This window comes from Sander vitreus, chromosome 6 (genome assembly GCF_031162955.1).
Source record: "Sander vitreus isolate 19-12246 chromosome 6, sanVit1, whole genome shotgun sequence".
In the NCBI taxonomy this organism is placed as follows: Eukaryota; Metazoa; Chordata; class Actinopteri; order Perciformes; family Percidae; genus Sander; species Sander vitreus.
The window spans coordinates 25,817,430-25,841,536 of NC_135860.1; the positions used below are offsets into that span (position 1 = coordinate 25,817,430).

Consider the following 24,107-nt stretch of genomic DNA (forward strand, 5'->3'; position numbering starts at 1 on the left):
CATCATGATTTTTTACTCAGATTATATTCATTCAGGCAGTGGTGGAATGCAACCAAGTATATTAACTCAAATACTGTACTTAAAGTACAAATGTTGAGGTACTTGTACTTTACTTTCCACTTCTACCCGCTACATTTCAGAGAGAAATATTGTACTTTTTACTCCACTACATTCATCTGACAGCATTAGTTACTAGTTACTTTACACATTACGATTTTTGCACAAAACACATGTAGGTTATAAAATACAATGTTTTATTATAAATTAAACTACCCAACAACATATAGGCCTACAAGTACAGCTGAAATAAAACAATTTAACACTTAGATGATTGGAAGAACTGTTTGGATCGTTTTCCTGTTTCTAAAATTCCTTTTAATACTTTAAGAACATTTTCCTGATGATGCTTACATACTTTTACTCAAGTAACATTTTCAATGCAGGACTTTAACTTGTAACAGAGTATTTTTACAGTGTGGTATTAGTACTTTTACTTAAAGCTATAGTGTGTAGTTTGTCGCGCCAATGATACATTCTAAGTAATGACAACAAAACTGTCCGCACGTCCACATGATACAAGCCTTCCGTGATCACGCACCACCCCCACCCCTCCTCCACGCAGTTGCTAGTAGCCAAGGAGGACACGGAGGATTAAAAAAAACATGATGGACTCTTCAGAAGAGGTCATTATCTTCACTCGAGCTTCTGCGCGGGAAAGTCACTGGACGACACAATCTTCTGAACATAGTCATACTGAGAACTACAGAGAGAGTTGTGTGGAGCCAATAGTCTTAATTGGCTTTGTAGCAACTCTTTTGGCAATGGCTTGAATTTAACGGACGTTCATTAATATCAAAACGTTACGCACTAAAGCTTTATGTAAAGGATCTGAATACTTCTTCCACCACTGCATTCAGGGATATCATTCCAATTGTACCCTCACATATGGTATAAAATAAGACATACATTGATACACACAATACTTTTGTAAAAAAATACTGTGTAAACCCTACAGTATGTCTCACAGCAGTCCATGCCAACTAACAGCTGTAAACCCATCCATAACATCATTCTGCCACTGTGTGATGTCATCCACTTAGTGAGTGTAGAGTGTCTCTGCTTTCACTTACTTCTTCCCCAGTTTCTCCTCAATCCTAATCTTCCAGTCCTCAATCCTCTCTCTGACCAGGGCTTTCAGGGGGGCGATATACACCACCTGAACACGCAGCAACAAATACATGCCAAACAGCCATTCAATGGAAACAAAACACTGCCAGATTCCCCTAGGCTGGATGTAAACTGTAACTATAATACCACAACTTTCCGTGTTGGGGCATCTCTAAGCATCCCTTCAGTTGGGCCTCTCTTTAGCCACCTTAGGCAACAGTGAATTAAATAACTGGCTGGGTTTCTAAACATGTGACTTAATTAAATTTTTTATTTATTAATTTATACTTTTTATTTATCCCCAGTGGGGAAATTACAATTTGACTTGGGCCGCCATCATAACCTTGAGTAGAGATGTAACTAATGAGTAGAGATGTTCAAATTATTGACGGGTAGTGTATCATTTTGTATTAACTTGTTTTAGTTTTGTTCTGATCAACTTAAAAGCTAATTGTGCTTGATGTCATCAATCATATCATCATCAATATACCGGATGGACAGTAGCTTAAGGATGGTATATGAACAAATGATTTAATTAAGAAAATTATGGAATAGTAACTTGATCGATTAATTGATCTGCAATTTTTTATTTTTTATTTGGACGATGTGTTCGGTTACATGGTTGTATGGTTGTTTATCGAAAAACAATGATTGAAAGCACTTTGAGAAGGGCGTGGACATTTCAAAAAGGGTATAGGACCAGGAAAGCATTTTGCTTCTCTCTAATCCTTTCCGGACAAGAGTATTTATTTATTTTGCATATTCTTGCTTTTCAAGTTCATGGTCGATGGGAAGACAACACAAGGGTTAAAGGCCTTTTATCACTTTTTGTAACCAACCTTGAGTGCCTGGATATGGGTTTTTTTTAATGACTTTTTTTGGTCCTAATCCTTCCTCCTTTCCGTGACATTTACAGTTTTCCTGACCTTGTTTTTCTAAAGAGTTAAACAGATCACAATAATCAGCTATGGATTCAACAGTAACACGGATGGAGCCAGCGGGTCAAACCTTGGAGGTTGGATACTTGTTGAAGACCCGGAACATGGCCATCTCTGCGGCGATGGTTTTTCCAGAGCCCGTTGGCGCCCCCAGCAGGACGTTAGTGTCGGTGTGATACAGCGTGTGGAAGATCTGAGTCTGGATGGGGTTGAAGTGAGTGAACTTGTACAGGCTCTCATACTCGCGGTTACCCAGCGCCGTCACCGGCAACGGCTGCAGGTCCAGCAGCTCTGAGAGGGAAAGAGAAATGGGAGAAGATTAATCTGGATTTTTTTTCTTTCAGTGTTTATGGCAGCAAAAATTGGGGTACATCAACAAAATGTATGTTAAGAACATTAACTGAAAGTGACAATTGCTGTACCCTGGGAAAATAGTTGAAGTAATGGGAGAAAAATGACATTAATTCACATCAAAATGAAGATTTAAAAAAAAAAAAAGGGGTTGAGGGTTGAAACAGGTTAAAACACCCCCTCAATGTGCTTCTATTTCAGCATTATAAAAGCCAGAGCCAGACGTTTTTTTCATCTATAATTTTCTTAAAAACAAATTCCCTCACTGTTTTAAGTGCATACTATGGCTAATGTTTAAATCCACAAATAATATATTTAAGCACGAATAACAACAAACATACCATTAATGACAAAAGATAGGTGTTTAAATAACAAACCTAGACATAGTGTTGTACATAATGTACACCATTGACTACAGAAAGCCAGCTGACATTAAAGTAATACATGGCTGAGAAGATTATTCATTTATCACTTTCATGACATGCAATTACCATCAAGTAAACTGTGATGCTGAATATGTAGACATGACATTAAGACAGCGAGTGCAGTGCAGAAAAATAAAGGTTTGTATAAAAACTACTCAACCCACTTTTTAAATGTATTTTTAAACAGGTTTAAACTACAGTTACAGTGGGACGGCTCGGTTGGAAACTTAGACGTAGTCATCATTTCAAATCTCCAGTTAGCTTTTAGCACTGACTTAATGTAGGGCCCTGTGGAATCTGTCTTATAGCTTTTTTAAATTCTCAATTTCACGATGCTGTCCATTAATTGGTATCAAAGAAACTATTGGGGTCTACATTAATGCTGCCATCAGTCTGGGACTGGCCCCAGCCGGGCCCTCATCGGAAAAAAACAAACAATTGCCACCAGGCCTAACAACTATTCTGGGGGAAACCCTGCAAACCATTTAGAATGAAGCATTGTGGGGCAGCAGAGACGTTCCAGCCATCAAATCCCATCCTACAGACTAAAGAAACAAATCAAAGTTGTTTGGTACAGATCCTCGCATAAATCACACTACAATCATTTACATCTTTTTAGTTGAGAACAACGTTACAAAAGTGATTATTCCCTCCAATACCTTCAATCATGTCGCAAATCGCAATATCATTCAAAATAATCCCAATTAGATATTTTCCTCACATCGCGCAGCCCTAGTCTCTACCAACACCTAAGGGAAATATCTGGCTATCTATAGCTGCCAAATGCCAAAACAAGTTCCTTCCGAGGCTATTTTGCAGCAGCACCGTGGCTCTGTGCGGGGCTTGCACCGCCCAAAACGATTGTTTAAAGAAATGCCAATAAACCAGAGCATGTTTTTCTCCCATCCAGGAATGCTGTGTGGACTAGCCAGACCATTCTCTGCAGCGCTGTGGAGGAAGGTCTGGTAAAGCGTTGTTTGTTTCATATGAAAACATTGATTAGAGCTGATTTTTTCTTACTTTTTGTCTATTGGCAAACAGTGCCCTTCCTTCAGCCTGCGATATGATCTCCTCTGTGCTGTGGGGTTCAACCCTGATAGCTGCTATAATTGTGTCTGCCCTTACTGAGGGGAAATGTGGTCAGAAATAATAAACTGGTTCTTTTCTTACAGTCTGGAAGAGTGAATGAGTGGAGTATGGGAGGATTAGATGCTTTTGTTCTCCATTCTACGTGGGGTTTCGATGTCTCCATGCAGCTTCCATGTTGTGGTGGTGAGCTGCTGCTTTAACCCTTGTGTTGTCCTCGGGTCAAATTTGAACGGTTTTCAAAGTTTTTTTTAGTTTTTTGGGGGCATTTCTGCCTTTATTGGACAGGAAAGCTGAGACATGAAAGGGGAGAGAGAGGGGGTAAGACATGCAGGAAAACTGTCAGGTAGGATTTGAACCCTGGACCTTCTGCGTCGAGGAATAAACCTCTGTATATGTGCGCCTGCTCTACCAACTGAGCTAACCGGCCACTTAAAAGTTTTTTTAATACTGAAATATGGGTTTCTTTCAACCAAATTGCCCAGAAATAACACAGATGGTTCCATAGGTTCTTCAGGTAAAATCAATGATTACTTCATAAATTGTGCGACGCACAACAGTTAAAATGATCAGTCTGCGTACAGTAAAGGCAATGAGTCTGTGTTACCTTATTTGACAAAAATCTATGCATTTACCTGTTATTTCTGACAATTTGATCAACAAAAATGTTATAGGCTTGAGTAAATGACCACTCATATTCAAGTTTATGTTCTACTTGTTCAACGGATGTTTGGTCAATTGCTCTTAAACACATTTAGAGAGAATTTGAATTGCTAGTTTTATTCTCAAACCTTGTCATTTTGGTGCTGTTGATTTTCCTTTGGGGCTGGCTAAAACCTCTTTGGGGGGGGGGGGGTCAAATCAAGACTGTTGAACAGTCAAAATACTTTCACCCAGGAATCGCTTGTTTGTTCCTCAGGAGTGTTTTAACCATGATCTTTTTCTTAAAGCTTTAGTGCGTAACTTTTTGATATTATTGAACATCCGTTACAATCAAGCCATTGCCAAATGAGTTGCTACAAAGCTAATTAAGACTATTATCACCCCCCGACAAACGCACCCTGTATACACAATGTATATCAGTGACAGGGGACCTTTTACTACCTAGCACTTTAACTTTTGATTATTTTTTTTGCTGATAATAATATTTTTATGACAGGATTTTAAATGCAGGGCTTTCACTTGTAATGGAGCATTTTTACATTGTGACACAGCTTCTTCTGAGTTCTCCTTCCACTACTGACTGGACTGGAGTAGGCAGTAAACAAGGGATGGCGGCATCTGGAATATACGTAACAGCTGGAAACATTCAACAGTGTTAAACAGTCCACTAACTGTTGGTGGTACTCGGACTGACTAACAGACACAGTATCAGCATTTCAAAATCAAGTTAAGTCAAATTCCTGTTGTCACATCATAAACGTGTGTGTGTGTGTGTGTGTGTGCGTACCAGTGTGTGGGGGATGTCTCTCAGGCAAGATGAGGTTCTGAAAGTTAATAATGCAGACGGCCTCGGCCCCGAGCCAGCGGTCAGACACTGCCCTGATGTAGTACTGGGAGGGCAACGGCTCAAAGATGGGGATGGTGAACACTATGTGCTGGGGCTCTTCTGTTACCACCTGCAGGGATGAACACATACACACACTCATAAAAGGGACAGAAAACAACATAACACACATCAATCACAATGTACTCATGTAACTCAGGGCCAAGCAGGGGTGGAAGAAGTAAGTAAAAAACCTGCATTGAAATTGTTACTTAAGGTGTATGCATGTGTGGATGCACGAGTGAGAAGTTGTGAGTGTGTGGGTGAACAAGCTGGGTTGATTGTCAGTGTAAAGGTTGTAATGTTGCTGTAATGGTGTTTTTATAAGTGAGATGTTTCATTAACGGTCATAAAAAGTTAAAAGTCTCTCTCTCGCTCATAAGGTGTTTTACAAAGTCTCAGGCAGCAGTGGAAGAACAAATTAGGTCCTTTACTTAAGTAAAAGTGCTAACACCACACTGTTAAATACTCTGGTAGGCTACAAGTAAAAGCCCTGTATTGAAAATGTTACTTAAGTAAAAGTATTTAAGTAGTATTAAAAGTAAAAGTACTCAATGCAGAAAGATCCTCCCATTTTAGAAACTGGAAAGGATCCAAACAGTTGTGTGTTTAATGGTCTAATCATTTCAGCAGGACTTGTAGGCCATTATATTGTTGGGTAGTTTTTATTTATAATAACTCATTTATTTTTGTGTAACTAGTAACTAAAGCTGTCAGATTAATGTAGTGGAGTAGAAGTAGAAAGTGGCATGAAAAGAAAAGACTCAAGTGCTTAAGTACAGTACTTGAGTAAATGTACTTAGTTACATTCCACCACTGGGTCCAAGATAAAAGAAAAAACTAACCTGTTTCTTCTGCAGGAGTAAGTACTCGGAGTGGTAGATGTGATCATTGATGGGATCCTCCACCCATAACCACCATGGCTCGCCCACTGAACCATGGACCTGAGTCATCCAGGGAAAAAACAGTTCAACCACACATTATTTTTAAGTTTATATTATGTATATATATATATATATATATATATATATATATATTATATTATTTAGTTTAAGTTTGCATTGGGCATGACTTAAGCGTGATCTATGGTCCTGTGGAGGCTCCACGCAGAGCTTTCGCAGTGGCCTATGTAAGTGACCTGAAATGTATACTTGTGCGTTGGTCTGTGCGTAGATCTCTTTAAGAGAATAGAAGGGCTGACATGTGTGTGTGTGTGTGTGTGCTGGGGGGTGTGAGGTAGAGCGAGTGAGAGAGTGACGATGATTAGCTTCGGAGCGAGTAGTGACTGGAGTCATAGTGAGAGAAACAAAGTGTCTCCCCTGTGCTTTCTGATCACGCTTGGAAATCTGTAGCAGGAAAAGTTAACCCTCTCCTTGATTTCATGTTGTTTACGGAGAAGAAGAACCAGGAAATGAGTAGAGGGAAATGCAACGCTGCCAAGCAACGGCCGAGAGACGTGCGTCGCCGCAGGCCATTTTCCGAGAGGTGCACGTCAGGCTACGGCGTAGGGTCCGTGTCTCCACGTACACCTACATATGTACCCACGGCATAGATGTAACGGAGAAGCATGAATCAAGCTTAAGTCTACACATTGTTTCCCATCTTTTCAAGAATAAAATTTGGAAAAAAGAACAGTGAATATTATGGAATATATGGATATATGGAATTTGGGGACATTAAAAAGATCAAATTTTAAAATAGTAAAAAGAATCCCAAATGTTAGCACTGAGCATTTTATTTTCAATTAACAAAATATCATTGACAGTTCATTCTTAATAAATAGTAAATATATTAAATGCATTTTATTGAAGAACAATAATCAACACTCGCAGGGTTATGATATGAAAAAGACCAAATTTTAAAATCCCCCATACATGATCAGTTCACTACTTTTATTGAATTTGGGTGTTTTATTCAATTTTATAGCATTTGAAAAAGAACTGATAAAAGAACCTTGAAAAAAGTGACAAAAATGTCAGGAAAAGCTTTAAAAATGCGGGGGAAAAAACGACAAAAAAAGTGCAGAAAAAAAAGACGGAAAAAGTGGCAAAAAAAAATTGGGACAGAGTGACAAATAGTTCAGGGGGAAAGCGACAAAAAGTGTCAAAAAGATGACCAAAAAGTTTACATATAAAATGATGAAAAAGAAAATGCTGCATGGTCGATAACACAAGGGTTAAATACATTTGACTGAAGAACAATAAACAACACTTGCAGGGTTATGACATGAATAGATCACATTTTAAAATACAAAAAAACAAAAAAATTTAGCACTAACATTTTATTTTCAATAAACAAAATAAACCACTGACAGCTTATTCTAAATAAATGGTAAATATATGAAATACATTTGACTGAAGAACAATAATCAACACCGGCAGGGTTACGACAGTATTTAACCTAATGTGTCAGTGTGCTCTGTTTCCTGGGTGCCATCAGGGGGGGCGGCTCATGTGTCACTACAAGTGTCCCGGCTCTGCAGCCGGATCAGGGCTAAGCCCACCAGTCTTCCATTACCACTCTCCCATGATTGGAGCATGCATCGCTAATCGGACATAAACATTCATCTTCATAGTCAGCCCCGCTACAATGAGCTTCCTATTCCGCACAGATTCCATGACAAAACTCTGGACTAAGCTTCCCATGATCCCCTCTGGCCTGTCTGCCCTGCTGAGGTGGGACATGCTGGCGAGGCCTGGAGGCATTCTGGCTCTCAAGGACAGATGGAGATTCCATGGCGGTAAGAATAACAAAGTAGGGGGGGAACCAGCACTTCTTTTCTCCATTGTCAAAATAGTACAATGACTACACTGGTTGTGTCAGTAAGTAGTTTTGGTGGTGCTCAAGAGACAGGAGGAGGGGGAGACAAATCCTCAAAAGTCAAAAGTCCAGCCTTCCCTGGGCCTACCGACTGTCAGTTCTCCAGGATGACTAAGGGTTATGTCTGGCCAAAAATCAAATAAAGGATTTACTGGAAATACATGTGGTATAAATTGCCACACCCTGTAGGCTTATTATGTGGCTCTGGAACGTGTTTAGCTTGCTTCCTAATGGGGGATAGCAGCTGTAGTCAGCTTGGATTCACAGCATTATCCACTTGATCTGTATGTTGTTTAGTATGTTCCAAACAATCAGGGCTAAATATGCTACTAGCAGTGGATCTTTGAAGTGAAGAGGAGGCATTAGTCCAACAGTAGTCTATATCCACGACCTACCACTTCCAGGATTGCTCCGGTGCCAATAAAAATTCCGGAAAATGGCCCTAATTTTTTTTTTTTTTTTTTTGTACAACTAAAACAACTTTTGTAGGTACATGTTCCACCAAAACAAGTTCCTTCCAGAGGCTATTTTGCAGCGATACCGTGGCTTTGCCCGGCGCTTAGTGCCACCCAAGACGATTGTGATTGGTTTAAAGAAATGCCAATAAACCAGAGCACGTTTTTCTCCCATCCCGGAATGCTGTGTGGACTAGCCAGACCCTCCTCCGCAGCGCTGTGGAGGAAGGTCTTGCAACGCAAGACTAGTGCAACAGTGACGTAGTATCGAGCTATGTTGTGTTTCATGCAGTTGGTTACACTGCAGGAGTGGTTTGAGAAGTTTTCAGGTTTCATGTGTGAAGATGTTTATCTAATTACTACAGAAAGTTGGCAGTATTCCTTATACTTTAGAACGTGTAAAGCCACAAATAGTAAGTGCTGTGAATCCTCTTCGCCGTTCCTTTAAGTCAGCACTCAATCTTTTGAGGGGTTCAATGCAAACTTCTCTTTGATATCTCCTGACATTAAAACATTTGTATACACTCACTTTTTAAAAACACAATTCTTTGTGTTCGTGTGTACCCTTTTTGCTTTTGCCTCTTGATTTATAGATTTGTTGTCTGAATTTTGCTTCGTTTTAAATCAATTTCAAATTGGATTTTATTTTCAAATGTATCTAAACAATCATTATTTTGGCATTTTTAGCCCTTTATTTTTGACAGGACAGCTTAGACCTGAAAGGGGAGTGAGAGGGGGAATGACATGCGGCATAGGGTCGCAGGTCGGAACCGAACCAGCGGCCGCTGCGTCAAGGACTGAGCCTCCCTACATGGCCATGTACTCCACCAGGTGAGCTACCCAGGCGCCCTAAACATTTTTTTTTTTTTAACTTCTTGAACACATGATCCCTGGTAAAACCGCTCTGCGCTGGCTGTGCCATTGTTTTCCAATGGGGAGCGCGGTGGAGACAACTCAGAGAGAGAGGACGGCACAGAGAGAAAAGCACAACACAGCTCCCCCCGCTTTTACCGCTCTGTCTCTGTCAGCGGGAGAAGCAGGAAAAGCCCAGCGCAGCTCACCCTGCTGAAACCCTGCAGCACACTAACCCGTGAACGCACCTGCTAGAGCCTCCAGGGCAACACACAGGTGTCCTTAAACACAGCAGCTCTGCTTCACTGTTGGCTCTCAAATGCCTGTGTTTAAGTAGTACCACTCTGAACCCATCAATCACTGTATTTGAATGTGATTCCAATGCTCCCTCCAAGTCATCCTAGTAGACTAACTAGTGACAACAATGTACAAACCCCAATTCCAATGAAGTTGGGACGCTGTGTAAAACGTAAATAAAAACAGAATACAATGATTTGCAAATCCTTTCCAACCTATATTCAATTGAATACACTACAAAGACAAGATATTTAATGTTCAAACTGATAAACTTTGTTTTTTTTTACAAATATTCACTCATTTTTGAATTTGATGCCTGCAACACGTTCCAAAAAAGCTGGGACAGGGGTATGTTTACCACTGTGTTACATCACCTTTTCTTTTAACAACACCCAATAAGCATTTGGGAGCTGAGGACACTTATTCTTGAAGCTTTGTAGGTGGAATTCTTTCCCATTCTTACCTGATGTAGGACTTCAGCTGCTCAACAGTCCGGGGCCTCTTTGTTGTATTTTGCGCTTCATACTGCGCCCCACATTTTCCAATGGGAGACAGGTCTGGACTGCAGGCAGGCCAGTGTAGTACCCGCACTCTTTTACTACCAAGCCGCGCTGTTGTAACACGTGCAGAATGTGGCTTGGCATTGTCTTGCTGAAATTAGCAGGGATGTCCCTGAAAAAGACGTTGCTTGGATGGCATGGCATATGTTGCTCCGCAACCTGTATGTACCTTTCAGGATTAATGGTGCCTTAACATACGTCTCTGCATGTTACCCATGCCATGGACACCACGCCCCCCCCAATACCATCACAGATGCTGGCTTTTGAAGTTCGCGCTGGTAACAATCTGGATGGTCCTTTTCCTCTTTGGCCCGGAGGACATGACGTCCATGATTTCTAAAAACAATTTGAAATGTGGACTCGTCAGACCACAGCACGCTTTTCTACTGTGGGTCAGTCCATCTCAGATGAGCTCGGGCCCAGAGAAGCCGGCGGCGTTTCTGGGTGTTGTTGATATATTGCTTTCGCTTTGCACGGTAGAGATTTAACTTGCACTTGTAGATGTAGCGACGAACTGTGTTAACTGACAATGGTTTTCCAAAGTGTTCCTAAGCCCATGTGGTAATATCCTTTACATAATGATGTCGGTTTTTAATGCAGTGCCGTGGGATCAAAGGTCACGGGCATTCAATATTGGTTTTTTCAGCCTTGACACTTAGGTGCAGAGATTTCTCCAGATTCTCTGGATCTTCTGATGAGATTATGGACTGTAGATGATAACGTCCCTAAATTCTTTGCAATTGTACGTTGAGAAACATTGTTCTTAAAGTGTTGGACTATTTGCTCACGCAGCTGTTCACAAAGTGGTGAACCTCGCCCCATCCTTGCTTGTGAACGACTGAGCCTTTTGGGGATGCTCCTTTTATACCCCATCATGACCAATTAACCTGTTCACCTGTGGAATGTTCCAAACTTTCCCGGTCTTTCGTTGCCCCTGTCCCAGCTTTTTTGGAACGTGTTGCAGGCATCAAATTCAAAATGAGTGAATATTTGTAAAAAAAACAAAGTTTATCAGTTTGAACATTAAATATCTTGTCTTTGTAGTGTATTCAATTGAATATAGGTTGAAAAGGATTTGCAAATCGTCCCAACTTCATTGGAATTGGGGATTGTAAATCAATATTTGATATTCATTCATTATAATATATTACAACATGCTGTTCATTGGAGGTACTTTACTACTGTGCCATTATTCATACAGTATATTTCAATTCTCAAGTCAATTCTATTTATATAGCCCAGCATCAAAAATCACTAATTTGCCTCAAGGGGCTTTCTCACTCACACCAATGCCAGCTAACGGACCCAAAAGAAGGTTTTCTATCATCTTAAATCATCTAACATGACATTCATTTTCATACAATACAATTTTTAGAACTGTGAAAAAACTGACATAAGACGAGATCATTTGTAGGGAATAATTTATGTTGTAATGTCAATCAAAAGCTCCCAAATCTCTAAACTTCTGAGGACTTTTTTTGTCTAAACTATGAGCTGTGCTTAGCTTCAAAACATCAATTTGGGGTATTGGTTTTGTGCTAGCAAAAAATTTAGGGAATGTATCTTTAGGTAGTAGTAAAAAAAACGGGTAGGCTGACAAATTGGTCTTGAAAATGCAACAAAAAGGGGGCCAAACATCCTGAAGACTATGACATGTACATTCAATTTCATTTGAAATATTTCTTTTCAAATATAAAGAGAAGCAGACAACAGCAGTAGGGTCACATGTTAAAGTATAGTATACCTGATCGTTCCAGCGAAAGTCAGGCGTGATGATGAGCCGAACACGTAGGACGGTGCGTGTGATTGGCTGAATGTTGGCCTCCATTGTTATGGAGGGGATCTGGTGAACACACTGTTTGACTGTAAGCCCGATGTTAACGTGGTGCAGCATGTGACCTGGGAACAATACATCTGGTATTAACATGTGTTTTGTGTCATAATTCCAAATAAAAGCCAATATTTCCAAAAATAGATGGGCCGGATACATTGAGCACAATACACATTTCCACAGCACAAATTCCATAAATGCAACAACAGAGGAGTGTCATACTAACAACTCTGCTGTTCTATGTTTCTCTTTTTCAACAGAAATACTGTTTTCATTTACTAATGAATTCCTAACTTTGCGGTTTTCTTTATCACTGTTAAGCTTCTGTCAATGAAAATCAGCAACTTCTGCAGATGTGTTTCAGATTAATAGCCTACCAGGACAAAGACGGCTTATGCCCTCTGAGCCACTGAAAGGCTTTTAATTTGAAACATCTGTTAAAGACATGTTGGGTCAATTAGCGGTACCTTAACAAAGAAAAAACAGCAAAGTAGTAGTAACTGCGTTAATGGTTGGGAGCCACACAGCAGCAGCGTGGTTTATGGCATGACTGGCGTATATGTAATAATTAGGGCTGGGGATAATACAGTATGCTTTTGTCCTGATTCGATTATTTCACCATACATGGGTGCCGATTTGATTTGTATTGCGATTTTCATTTATTGCGATTCTAGAAGTATTGCTAATTCGATAGTATTGAGTATTGCAATTTTTCTTTTCCTTCTTTAACAAAACCGAAAGTTGAATAAAAAACTTCTACAGACAATATATCATGAGACATTTCTAAAGAACTAATTGTTTTCTAGAAAGGATGCACGTCACATGTCAGTCAGTACATAATATTTATTTTCTGCTTTCTTTCTTTTTTTTTGCTGGAAACCAATATGATGTAGTCACCGTCGGCTGTACCGTATAAACAGAAAATATTTAGGTTAATTACTGGTAGAAATTTCCACTATGGACCCGGTTCCTACGCAAACGGTAGTATTCATAGACGGCTTTTTGTACACGCTCTGAAACGAACGTAAAAATATCACACTTTCTCTGTTTGTGTTTCCTGTAACGTCTGTTTCAGAGCATCAGAGAGAAGTGCAGACATATCAGTGGCACCAGATTTCAGTAGCCAACCCTATTCAGGAAGAAGATTTGTATAAGTAAATGTACATTCTCGTCTCCCTCCTTCATTTTACAGTCCAATGGTGGCTAGAACGGCTCCGGGTCAAACATCAATATGGAATGGATTAATCTGCGTTATTTTTTTTAACGCGTTATTTTTTTTCTCAGATTAATTAATCGAAATGAACGCGTTATTTTGACAACCCTACTTATTATATATTTAAGTACTTTAAAACGTTAATATATTGATACATTTAAATCATTTTCAATGAAAAAAAAAAAACTCTATAAAAGAGCCTTTCTTTGATTTCATTCTTCAGTTTTTCAAGAATCGGTTAGGAATCGGAATCGTTTTAAAAGTACCGGTTCGGCATCGGAATCGTAAAAATTCAAAACGGTACCCAACCCTAATTATTGGTAGAAAAAGAAATTTAAAAAATCAATTCATTATTTCTAACGTAAGCCTTTTTTCAAATAAAAAGCAATTTTTTTCCTACAGTTAAGATAAGTAAAGGCCCCGGCTACTATTTGAGAGTTTAAGTCTAATTTACTCCTGGCATTTGGTGCTTTATGACTGTATATTAGTGTAGTTTTAGAATCATTAATGCAGCTTGGGTTCAACTGTCTTTACCAATCTCATCCTTCCTCATTTCCTTCAGTTTGTCCACAGTGAGCTTCCTCTCCTCCAAGCGGTTCAGGACAACGTGGCTTAGGTTGGGGAACTGGCGGAGAGGGTGGGCAAAGCCCCACAGCCGCTTATCGATCACCTTACAGAGGGTGAGCAGTCGGTAGGTCATAGCCGGCCACCGCTTCCTCAGAGCAATCTCGAACAAAGCCCTGACGATCCGAGCAGCATTCTGTGAGAAGGGACAGCAGGAGGGAGGGAAAAATTAGGCTGAATCAACATCATCACCAGACTTGCAGGTATTGAGCGTGATTTATGGTCCTGCGGAGGCTCCACGCAAAGCTTTCCCCGTAGCCTACGTAAGTGGCCTGAAGTTTGTACTTGTGTGTTGGTGTGTGCGTCGATCGCTTTAAGAGAATAGCAGGGCCGACGTGTGTGTGTGTGTGTGTGTGTGTGTGTGTGGGGAGTGTGTGGTAGAGCGAGTGAGAGAGTGACTGTGATTATCGGTGATAGAGCCATAGTGAGAGAAACAAAGTGTCTCCCCTGTTCTTTCTGACCACGCTGGGAAATCTGGAGCAGGAAAAGTTAACCCTCTCCTTGATTTCATGTTGTTTATGGAGAAGGAGAACCAGGAAATGAGTCGGGGGAAATGCAACACTACCAAGCCACGGCCAAGTGACGTGCGTCGCCGCGACGTGTAGTTATAATTTTCGAGAGGTGCAAGTCAGGCTACGGCGCAGGGTCCGGCGTAGGGCCGGTGTCTCCACGTACCTCCGTTCGTAGCCACAGCTGCGTTTAAGCCTGGAGGCCCACCGGGCCTAAGTTGCCCGCCACCATGTGACTGGGAATTATTTTTTTTAATGTATTTCAGTATTACAGTTTTTTTTCAACTCGGTTGGAAACTTAGACGTAGTCATATTTTCCAATCTCCAGTTAGCTTTTAGCACTGACTTAACGTAGGATAATGTATGGAATCTGTCCGATAGCTTTTTAAAAATTCAGAATTTCGCAATTCAGTCCATGATTCTGTGATCACAGAAGCTTTTGGGCTCTACATTAATGCTGCCATCAGTCTGGGACTTTTCTGGGGGGAATCCCTGTTAACAGTAAACTTTAAACTCGGAACAAAACAACTGAAACACATTTGTACTGGAGCCGAAGTCCCTGGCAACAGCTGTATGGTACATCACGCTGTATACTGGTGATTAATCATGTGTGATCAGGACGAGGTCTGGCTGGGTTCAGATGTCCAGGTTGGCCACAGCTGTGCGCTGATGGATTGCTCGTGTCAGTCCGGAGGAGAGGTCATGTGGCAGTGTTGCTTGCTTGCTGATGGACTGCTCAAGTCTGGTCATGCTGTGATTGATTTGGTCAGGTGTTAATGGGAGCTGATTGTCTGGAGAGGTCTGAATGCACTCTAGCGGTGGGTTATTGAAATCTGTCTGTGCTCTGTTTGACAGCTGGGTGAGACAGAGAGGTCTTGCTGGACACAGGAAGTCTGGGGAGAATAGTCTGGGTCAACGGAAGTACATTTGTGTGTTGCCGTTCTCAAAATCTCTTCGCTTTGGGAAACAACAACAAACAAGGCAGGCCTGCTTGGTTCTTGGTTGCAGCACTGAGCACAATGTTGTGTTTAACGGACAAATCCAAAGTATGTCTATGTATCTCAGTCCAAAACAAAACTGTAAATAATAATAATAAAGTGGCTCATTGACTTTGCCTCTTACCTGGACACACAACCTGTAACCTGGATCTATTACAAAAAAAGTAGTCTATATCGACAAAAAAAATGTTTCCGGGATTGTTCAGGTGCCGCTGGACATTCTGCCGGATGTCCCTTATTTCGGCCAGATGTCCCTCACCTTCTGCTTTCTTTGTGTTGGCGTTCTAACCTCCGGTGGATTTCTGAGGACTATGGTTAACTGCTCCTCAGATCTCTGCAGGGTAAATCCAGACAGCTAGCTAGACTATCTGTCCAATCTGAGTTTTCTGTTGCACGACTAAAACAACTTTTGAACGTACACACGTTCCACCAAAACAAGTTCCTTCCCGAGGCTATTTAGCAGCGGCACCGTGGCTCCGTCCGGTGCTTAGTGCCGCCCAAGATGATTGTGATTAGTTTAAAAGAAATGCCAATAAACCAGAGCACGTTTTTCTTACAAGACACGTCAACTGGTAACTTAATTTCCAACTGCTGCTCACTTAATTAATTGGACAGCATGAACTTAAAGATTTGTCATTTGAGGGTTTTATTAACTGGTTTATCTCGTCGTCGTCGTCGTCGTTGTGTGTGTGTGTGTGTGTGTGTGTGTGTGTGCGTGCGTGTGTGGTGGAAGTGTTGTCCCTCTTCCCTCACCTGTGCCACGTATGACAGGTCTGAGATGAGAGAGAAGCTGTCCACCTCTCCTCGGCTGATGTACGTCTGAAGCAGAACGTTGATTTTGCCGTAGCCATTCTCCACCCCGCCGGCGGCCGGCAGCTCACAGTAGTTACTCAGCAGCTGATCCAGCTCCTCCATCTCCTCATCACGAACCTGCCGACACACATCACCAACACGGTGCACTGACATTTTTATAGTATGATGGAGTTTTGAGTGGATAAGTACATTACACACATATACACGCTGTGGGTAGACCTGATGTAGACTATTATTTTTTTTAAGATAATTTTTTGGGGATTTTGTAGGCCTTTATTCGACATCTGAAGTCATGAAAGGGGAGAGAGAGGGGGAATGACATGCAGCAAAGGTCGGATTCGAAACCGGGCCTGCTGTGTCGAGGAGTAAACCTCTATATATGGGCGCCCGCTCTACTAACTGAGCTATCCTGATGTAGACTTAATAAATAATCTGTGTTGCTTGGTGGGTGACTACAGGTTTAAAATGAAAAACTTTTATTTGGGAGCATAACTCCGTCTAAAGATGGAGACATGTGGGTGAGATCTCAGTGACTCAAGCTCTGTTGTAGCTTATAGCGCGTTCCATTTATCTCAGAACTCAGAAGCTGGAGCTAGGAAGGACGTCACACCCGCGTTGAATGCATTCCATTTACAAGTCGGACTTTTCATTGGGGTTAGGCTCTAGCCAGGTTAGCCATTGTTAGCAATACCAGTTGATAACAGCCCATTACGCAGTTTTTTTGTGCATACAAACAACATAACAACAAGTCCGCAGATAGAAGTTGGATAGGACTGTGTGTTTCTGACTTTGACCTCGGAAAATCCGACTTCCGAGTACAAATGGAACGCACTACTATACATCAGGACCTCTCACCTTAAGCTGGTCAAACTCTTCAGCCTTGGACACAATACTGAGGATGTCAGCTTCTGTTCGCTGAGAGTTGAAAAGTTCATTGAAGGTCTTCACAGAAGGAGGGAAAAGAAATATAAGGGGTTAATGGAGTATCAGGACAAGTCGTTATGCGCAGTGATGCACACTAAATATGGCGTAAATGCACAAGAATTGAACAAAGATGAATCAGATACATTCATTTCCAAGGTTACAATATAATAAGTATATCTGCTTGCTGACGCAAATTTCGTTCTTTGATTGAAGGGTACAGGATACTCAAAATTGTGAGTTTGTAAGGAAACGCGTGTTAACTGTGTTTTTGGTCTTGCCATCAGTTCCTTTAAAGTCTTTTCATTTCCATAAGTTGCTCACTTGTTGTTTCTTTACTTAAATTGTATCATCTTTATTTCTGGGACAGGACCCTGGGTCCAGTTAGGCAGTATACCATAACACATTCTCACTCCCATCGCGTCAGGAAGAGACGCTTGTTCAGGTGCCTTTGGCGTTACTCACGCAAAAAGTCTACTTTAGCGTCATATTTAGACGGGCTAGGTCGGGACTCTTGCAGACCTGCCAACCTTGAACAACTTTTTTGAGTAGCAACTTACTGATTTATTGCTGAAGTTCTGTTTCATGAACACGGCGGCACGCTTGCGGAAAAAATGTACCATTACCGCTGTCTTTGATGTCATTTTGGTGTGTCGTTTAGTTCACATGCTTACCAATCACTTCACCTGGTCCTAGGATGTAGTCATTAGTCATAGCCCAGGTTACTTATGATCTCTATAATAACCTTACCCTCCATAATGTTCCTACAGTAGCCTACAGTCTTATAATAGTCTCCTAAATACTGTAATACTTTTATAGTATGTCCCAAAATACTAGGCCTATAGTAGCCTATTTCTATAAGATTACTATAATATTGGTCTACTATACGATTCCTATAATTCTTTTTCGTGATGGTGTGCACAGCCTAGGCTACAATGAAAAAGTCACGTTTAGCAAACAAACACCAACAATATACAGGGTACCCCCAGGATCCTCCAACTTAAATTCAAGGCTTTTTAAGACCTTTTTAATACCTTTTCTAAAGAAATACAATGCCAACTTCGTACCCATTCCCACAGAAGTATGAGGGGAAAATGTCAAATCTGTATACATTTTAAACCCTAGAAAATAATGATGTAAAAGTAGGCTACTTGAATTAAATAAAACATTTTACTTAAATTATCAGTCATATTTAATACAATGTATTGGATCATAATATAATCCAATAAAATAAGATATATTACACTGCATAATAGGCACTTTTACTTTTGGTACTTAAGAATATGTTGATAATACTTTTGTACTATTACTTAAGGAAGATGTTGAATGCAGGACTTGTAACTGACAAGTAATTTGTAACTCTACAACACTGTTTTTTCTGCTTTTACTGCAGTACATTATCTGAGTAAGTCTTCCACCTCTGTAAATCACCAACAGTCGTGCATGAATACCTGCAGCAGTGTTTCAGCGTTTTGCAGCTCTGCTACAGTAGCAGATAACCGTTAACGTTACCTGCCGGTCACTTCGTCTCTAAACAGTCCGCTCACAGTGAAGTCCTGCAAGGATCGAGAGATGTTAGAGTCCGACGGCTGCTCGCTCTGTTTGTTATAAGACGCACACTGATTAATGCGCTCACAGGTCCACTCTTTGCAGATAAGAAGCTGTTAGCCTGTTGGCTTGAGCTTGGTCTGAAGGAGCCGAGCAGCCAGCCAGGCTCTGACACACACCGACACATTCCGCACATCCTCCGCTCAGTTTAACCGCTAAATCCCCCCAGTACCAGTCAGAGAGGCGTGTTTACTTTGTGTCTCGGTCCTCCGGTGCGTCCAGCGACGGGCTCCGGTCACTTTTTAGTTAGCCTACATTAGTAACAGTTAATGTTGTTACGGTATGAACTTAATCCTAGGAAAGGCAAAAAATATACAAAACCTTTGTAACAAAATCCAAAACTGAGACGGCTACTGCACGTCAACAGTCAATGAGTGAACTCAAAGCAGTCACCTGATTTTCGCTTAGTTTAAAGTGACAAATCGTATCACCGTATTTTGATGTCAAAATGCGTATCTACTACACAAAATGCGTACAGGTTGGCAGGTCTGCTCATGGCGTCACTATTTGACGATCTGTATCGGGACCCTTGGCGTCATTATTTGACGCTCTCCGGACTCGCGTCTAGCCCTACGGCGTCACTTTTTGACGCTCTGGGTCGGGACGTACGTTTAACTGACGTTCGACACAACAACGGGACAGTTTTAGGAAAAGATGGTGGGTGGGGTTAAAAAAATGGATGCTTCAGTGACACAGTGGACAAGAACAGGTCTCCTGGGTGAAAGTCCTGTGATGTTTGACCCATCCACCACCCCAACCAATCTCCATACGCAGAGTTTCATACTACTCGCTACCGTTGTTGCTCTTAATACTACGTCATCTTACAGCACCGCGGTCGAGCTGCTGCTTTTCCCGGGGGGTCCACTACAGATGCTAAAGGGTGATTTTGGCGTCAATATCTGACGCTGAGAGCCACTAACCAAGCGTCAGCATTTTACGAGTTGGGAGTGAGAACGGGTTGTAATTACAGCAAGAAAAAATGTCCAAACATGAAACACTGCCCAAACCTGGGCACCTCTTCTGATGTGTGATTAGGCTCATTTTGGTTAAGAAAGTGAGGCCATACCTCTATGGTGTTGTATTTAATGTAGAAGTGGCTGGCGGTCCTGCCCATGTCAGTGGAGGCATAGTAGCCGGTGCGCTCCTCGAAACGGATCATTTTGGCTTTATCCAGCTTCCTGCCTGACTCCACCACAAGCTCCTTCCTGTACAGCTCCAAGGAGGGATCCATCTGGCAAAAGGTGTAAATGCTTAATGTTTAATCCACCAATTTGTTTACACATATACAAATACTACAGATTAATGTACACATAATCAATAAAAGATGTGATGGAGAGATGCAAAAAACCCTCAAAGGGCACTCCAATTAAAATAGAAAGAGACTAAAATACTGAAAAGGAAAGCGACAAAAAAAGCCCAAACTAAAATTACACACAATATCAAATCAACAGAATCATTTGAAATATTTGACAGAAGCGGCTCAATCAGTTACAAGTTCAGATTGATGTTGGATTGAAATTTGGTAATGTATCATGTCACAATTGTTACTATTGTCTTTAGTATTTTTACTGTCATCGTTGTCAAAATAAATCCTGAAAAACCCACCTGATAAGCCTTGTGGTTGATGCCATATGCCAATGGGTTGGCCCGCATGCGAACATACAGGTAGGTATAACTGAGCCACTTCACCGCCTCCTCCACGTTGGTGACCGTCCCCAGAGCAATCTGAATCCAGCAGAGAGAAGAGAGAAAGACTCCTCACACACACAGCCACTAACATCAGTGGTCTCTGTCACCATCTACTGGACATTCCAGGACACTGCAGTCTCAACACAAACCGTCCGGTTTGGTTTCAATCTACTCTGCCAGTACGCGGAGCAATGCCTACTGGGCCGCAGAACCCCCCCAAAGAAATAGATCTAAACAGGGCTCTCTGTGTCTGTTAGATGGTTCTGAAAGAGATATATCAGCAGAGCAATAACGAAATGCACAGCAGACTATGGGGCAGATGGATTTTTTTCTTGAAATACAACAAAACTGTACAGTTGTAGAGTCTACAATTAACGCCTTAACGACTATCTAGTCTTGTATCACGATATCAATATAATATCAATCAATATATAATGCCCAGCTCTAACATAATGTAATATGAAAACTGCTGCCCTGATTAAAAAAACAATGCAACTGATCTCAGCTGGTATTCTGTGTAACTGTTTAGGCCCAGGTCATGTAAACAGGATATTCCTTTTGGATATTATATATATATATACACACACACACACAGTTTACAAAAGTATTGGGTTCACAAAGGCAGCGTAATATATGAATAAAATAGTAAATAAATGTCTAAAATGAATTTTGTAATATTGCTTTTTGAGTAGGAGTTTTGTCAAACATTGCTTGGACTCGCCGGTGCGTCTTTTGTCCTCAGAGGCAACACTATGTAACTTTTCCCTCTTTGGTCCCCCTACAGGTTGTCTCATTGGAACTACAGCCGCGCGAGCTGTAGTTCCAATGAGACAACCTGCAGGGGGACCAAAGAGGGAAAAGTTACATAGTGTGGCTTTAAAACCCGTGCTCTCCACAACTGCCTACATTTTTCAGAAAGGAAAGAAAGCAATTTTGCATATAGATTGGAAGAATAAAGAAAAGATTAGCATTAATCCTGTCCGACCATGGTTATGGAGACTGACCTCGGCGTTGAGATTGTCAGCCAGGCTGTCCAGGAACTGGCTCTCGATGGGGTTCTGCTGGGTCAGCAGGGTCAAGTAGTGGCTCAGTTTCTCATGGGTGGTGATGATGGTGCCCTCGCCGTACTTGTCAAACTGGGGACGACCTGCGCGCCCGAAAATCTGCATGACGTCCAGGATGCCCAGGTCCACCAGGGCGCCGCGCTTGGCGTCGTAGATTTGAGTACCCTGTTATAGACACAAGAGACACAAGTGGCGTCAGGGGACTGGAAACATATGCAAGAAAATGTATTCCTGTGAATATCTAATTACATATTAGTTAAATATGAGCTTATTTAAAATGTGCTAAGACAGACCAAATAACTATTAGTATTTCAACTGCAGTGCAACAAACAAGAGGAGAGCTTAGGTTTTCAGGGTTTCTACATGTTTCACCAAGTCAAATTTAAGACTTTTTAAGACTTTTTTAAGACCATTAGGAATAAAATTTAAACAAATGAAATCCTTTTTATGTCTGTGGTACAATCTGAAAGAGACCAACAACACGAAAGCTGATTGGCTGCAAAATAAGTTGCATGTTGGTCTCATTTGTAGTCGTAATACAGCAAATTATTGCCAAATTAGTTGCTACAAAGTTAATTAAGACTATCAGCTCCACACAACTCTCTCTGTATTTCTCAGTATGGATATGTTCAGAAGATTGTGTCGTCCGGGGACTTTCCCGCGCAGAAACTCAAGTGAAGATAATGACCTCTTCTGAAGAGTTCATCGTGTTTTTTTAATCCTCCGTGTCCTTCTTGGCTACTAGCAACTGTGTGGAGGAGGGGTGGGGGATGGTGTGTGATCACAGAAGGCTTGTATCATGTGGACACGCTCACAGTTTTGTTGCCATTACTTAGAATTCCTCATGGGGGCGACAGAAAGCGAACGGAGTTTGAGATCGGCAACACAGTAGAAACAAATGAAACTGGGGTTGAAAGCCTGTAAAAAACTAAAGTTATCTTGACTATTCAATTCATATTTTGCTACAGTGGTGTATGTTACGAATCAAACAACTAAATTACCAGATAACCTGAAATCGATCTTTAAATATGTGCCTTTCTCCACGGATGTACTGTATTTGGGGCATGTAGTGACACACAAATGGCTTAACACAAGACTTTTACCCAGGAAAAGAGTGTTTGTGTCTGGTAATAAATTACCAGATAGTAATTGGAGCCTCTGTGGTCCCTGAAGGTCTAGTCTCGCTTTGCCAGACCTTCCTCCACAGCGCTGCGGAGGAGGGTCTGGCTAGTCCACACAGCATTCCGGGATGGGAGAAAAACGTGCTCTGGTTTATTGGCAAATCGTCGAGCCGCTGCAAAATAGCCTCTGGAAGGAACTTGTTTTGGTGGAACACGTGTACGTTCAAAGTTGTTTTAGTCGTGCAACAGAAAACTCAGATTGGACAGATAGTCTAGCTAGCTGTCTGGATTTACCCTGCAGAGATCTGAGGAGCAGGTAACCATAGCCCTCAGAAATCCACCAGAGTTTAAAATTACAACACAAAGAAAGAGGAAGGGGACGGAAATCCGGACGAAAAGAGGGACATCTGGCGGAATTTCCGGTGGCAACAGAGTAATCCCGGAAGTGTAACGTCGTGGATTTAGACTACTGAAGGTCTGAGACCCCAGGGCAGTTGATTACCTCTCCTGGCTGGTTCCAGTCTTGCTTACAGAAAATAGAGGCAAGAAAGAAAGACAGAAGGAGACAAACCAAGACAACTAAAATGCAGGAAAGAAAGCAAAACAAAGAAAGCCAAATTGGAGAACCTTGATGATAACTGCATGGGCCGGCAGGTTCACTCCCCAGGCCAGGGTGGCAGTACAGACCAGCACCTTGAGGTGGCCTTTGGAGAACATGCTCTCCATCAGGCTGCGGTCAGACCGCAGCATGCCAGCATGATGGATCCCAAAGCCTTCTGGATACATCTCCTTCATCTGCTTGTTTCTGGAGCGCTGGATCTGAAAGAGGTGTGGTAGGAAAGGCATTTTATTTTATTTTTTTTAAACAGAGAGAGAAAATGCCTGAGGGGACGTGAGGGAAAGCAACTAGCATAATTGTTGCTGTTATTTTCCACAGAATAACACAATGCAGTTCAAGAACATGATAATGTGACACACACACACACACACACACACACACACACACAGGAGGGCTGCATCGTTTTTTATTAAGATTTAGATTTTTTTGTTAGTTGAAAGAAAATATCAGTAGAAAACTGCACTTTCAAATGTAACTATTATTGTTTTTTTAGCGCTGCCTTTCATATTCAATTCAATGTTCAATTTGTTCAATAAAAGAATGTCGGAAATGATTTACTGTAATTTGTTTTAAATTCAACCAAGCAATTTGTTGTATTTC

At 41.3% G+C, this 24,107-nt stretch overlaps 1 protein-coding gene across 1 annotated transcript in view; it reads right to left on the reverse strand.

The window, feature by feature from the left end:
- ascc3 (activating signal cointegrator 1 complex subunit 3) overlaps window positions 1-24,107 on the reverse strand; it is a 187,191-nt gene that overhangs the window by 39,551 nt on the left and 123,533 nt on the right. The window contains exons 15-26 of the mRNA XM_078253587.1: window positions 23,516-23,707; window positions 21,708-21,932; window positions 20,620-20,739; window positions 20,081-20,245; window positions 17,341-17,427; window positions 16,426-16,602; window positions 14,076-14,301; window positions 12,242-12,396; window positions 6,359-6,457; window positions 5,418-5,586; window positions 2,176-2,396; window positions 1,131-1,216 (exon numbers count right to left, since the gene is read on the reverse strand). Of these exons, the coding sequence (XP_078109713.1) occupies window positions 1,131-1,216; window positions 2,176-2,396; window positions 5,418-5,586; window positions 6,359-6,457; window positions 12,242-12,396; window positions 14,076-14,301; window positions 16,426-16,602; window positions 17,341-17,427; window positions 20,081-20,245; window positions 20,620-20,739; window positions 21,708-21,932; window positions 23,516-23,707 (1,922 nt within the window). The remainder of the gene's footprint in view (window positions 1-1,130; window positions 1,217-2,175; window positions 2,397-5,417; window positions 5,587-6,358; window positions 6,458-12,241; window positions 12,397-14,075; window positions 14,302-16,425; window positions 16,603-17,340; window positions 17,428-20,080; window positions 20,246-20,619; window positions 20,740-21,707; window positions 21,933-23,515; window positions 23,708-24,107) is intronic.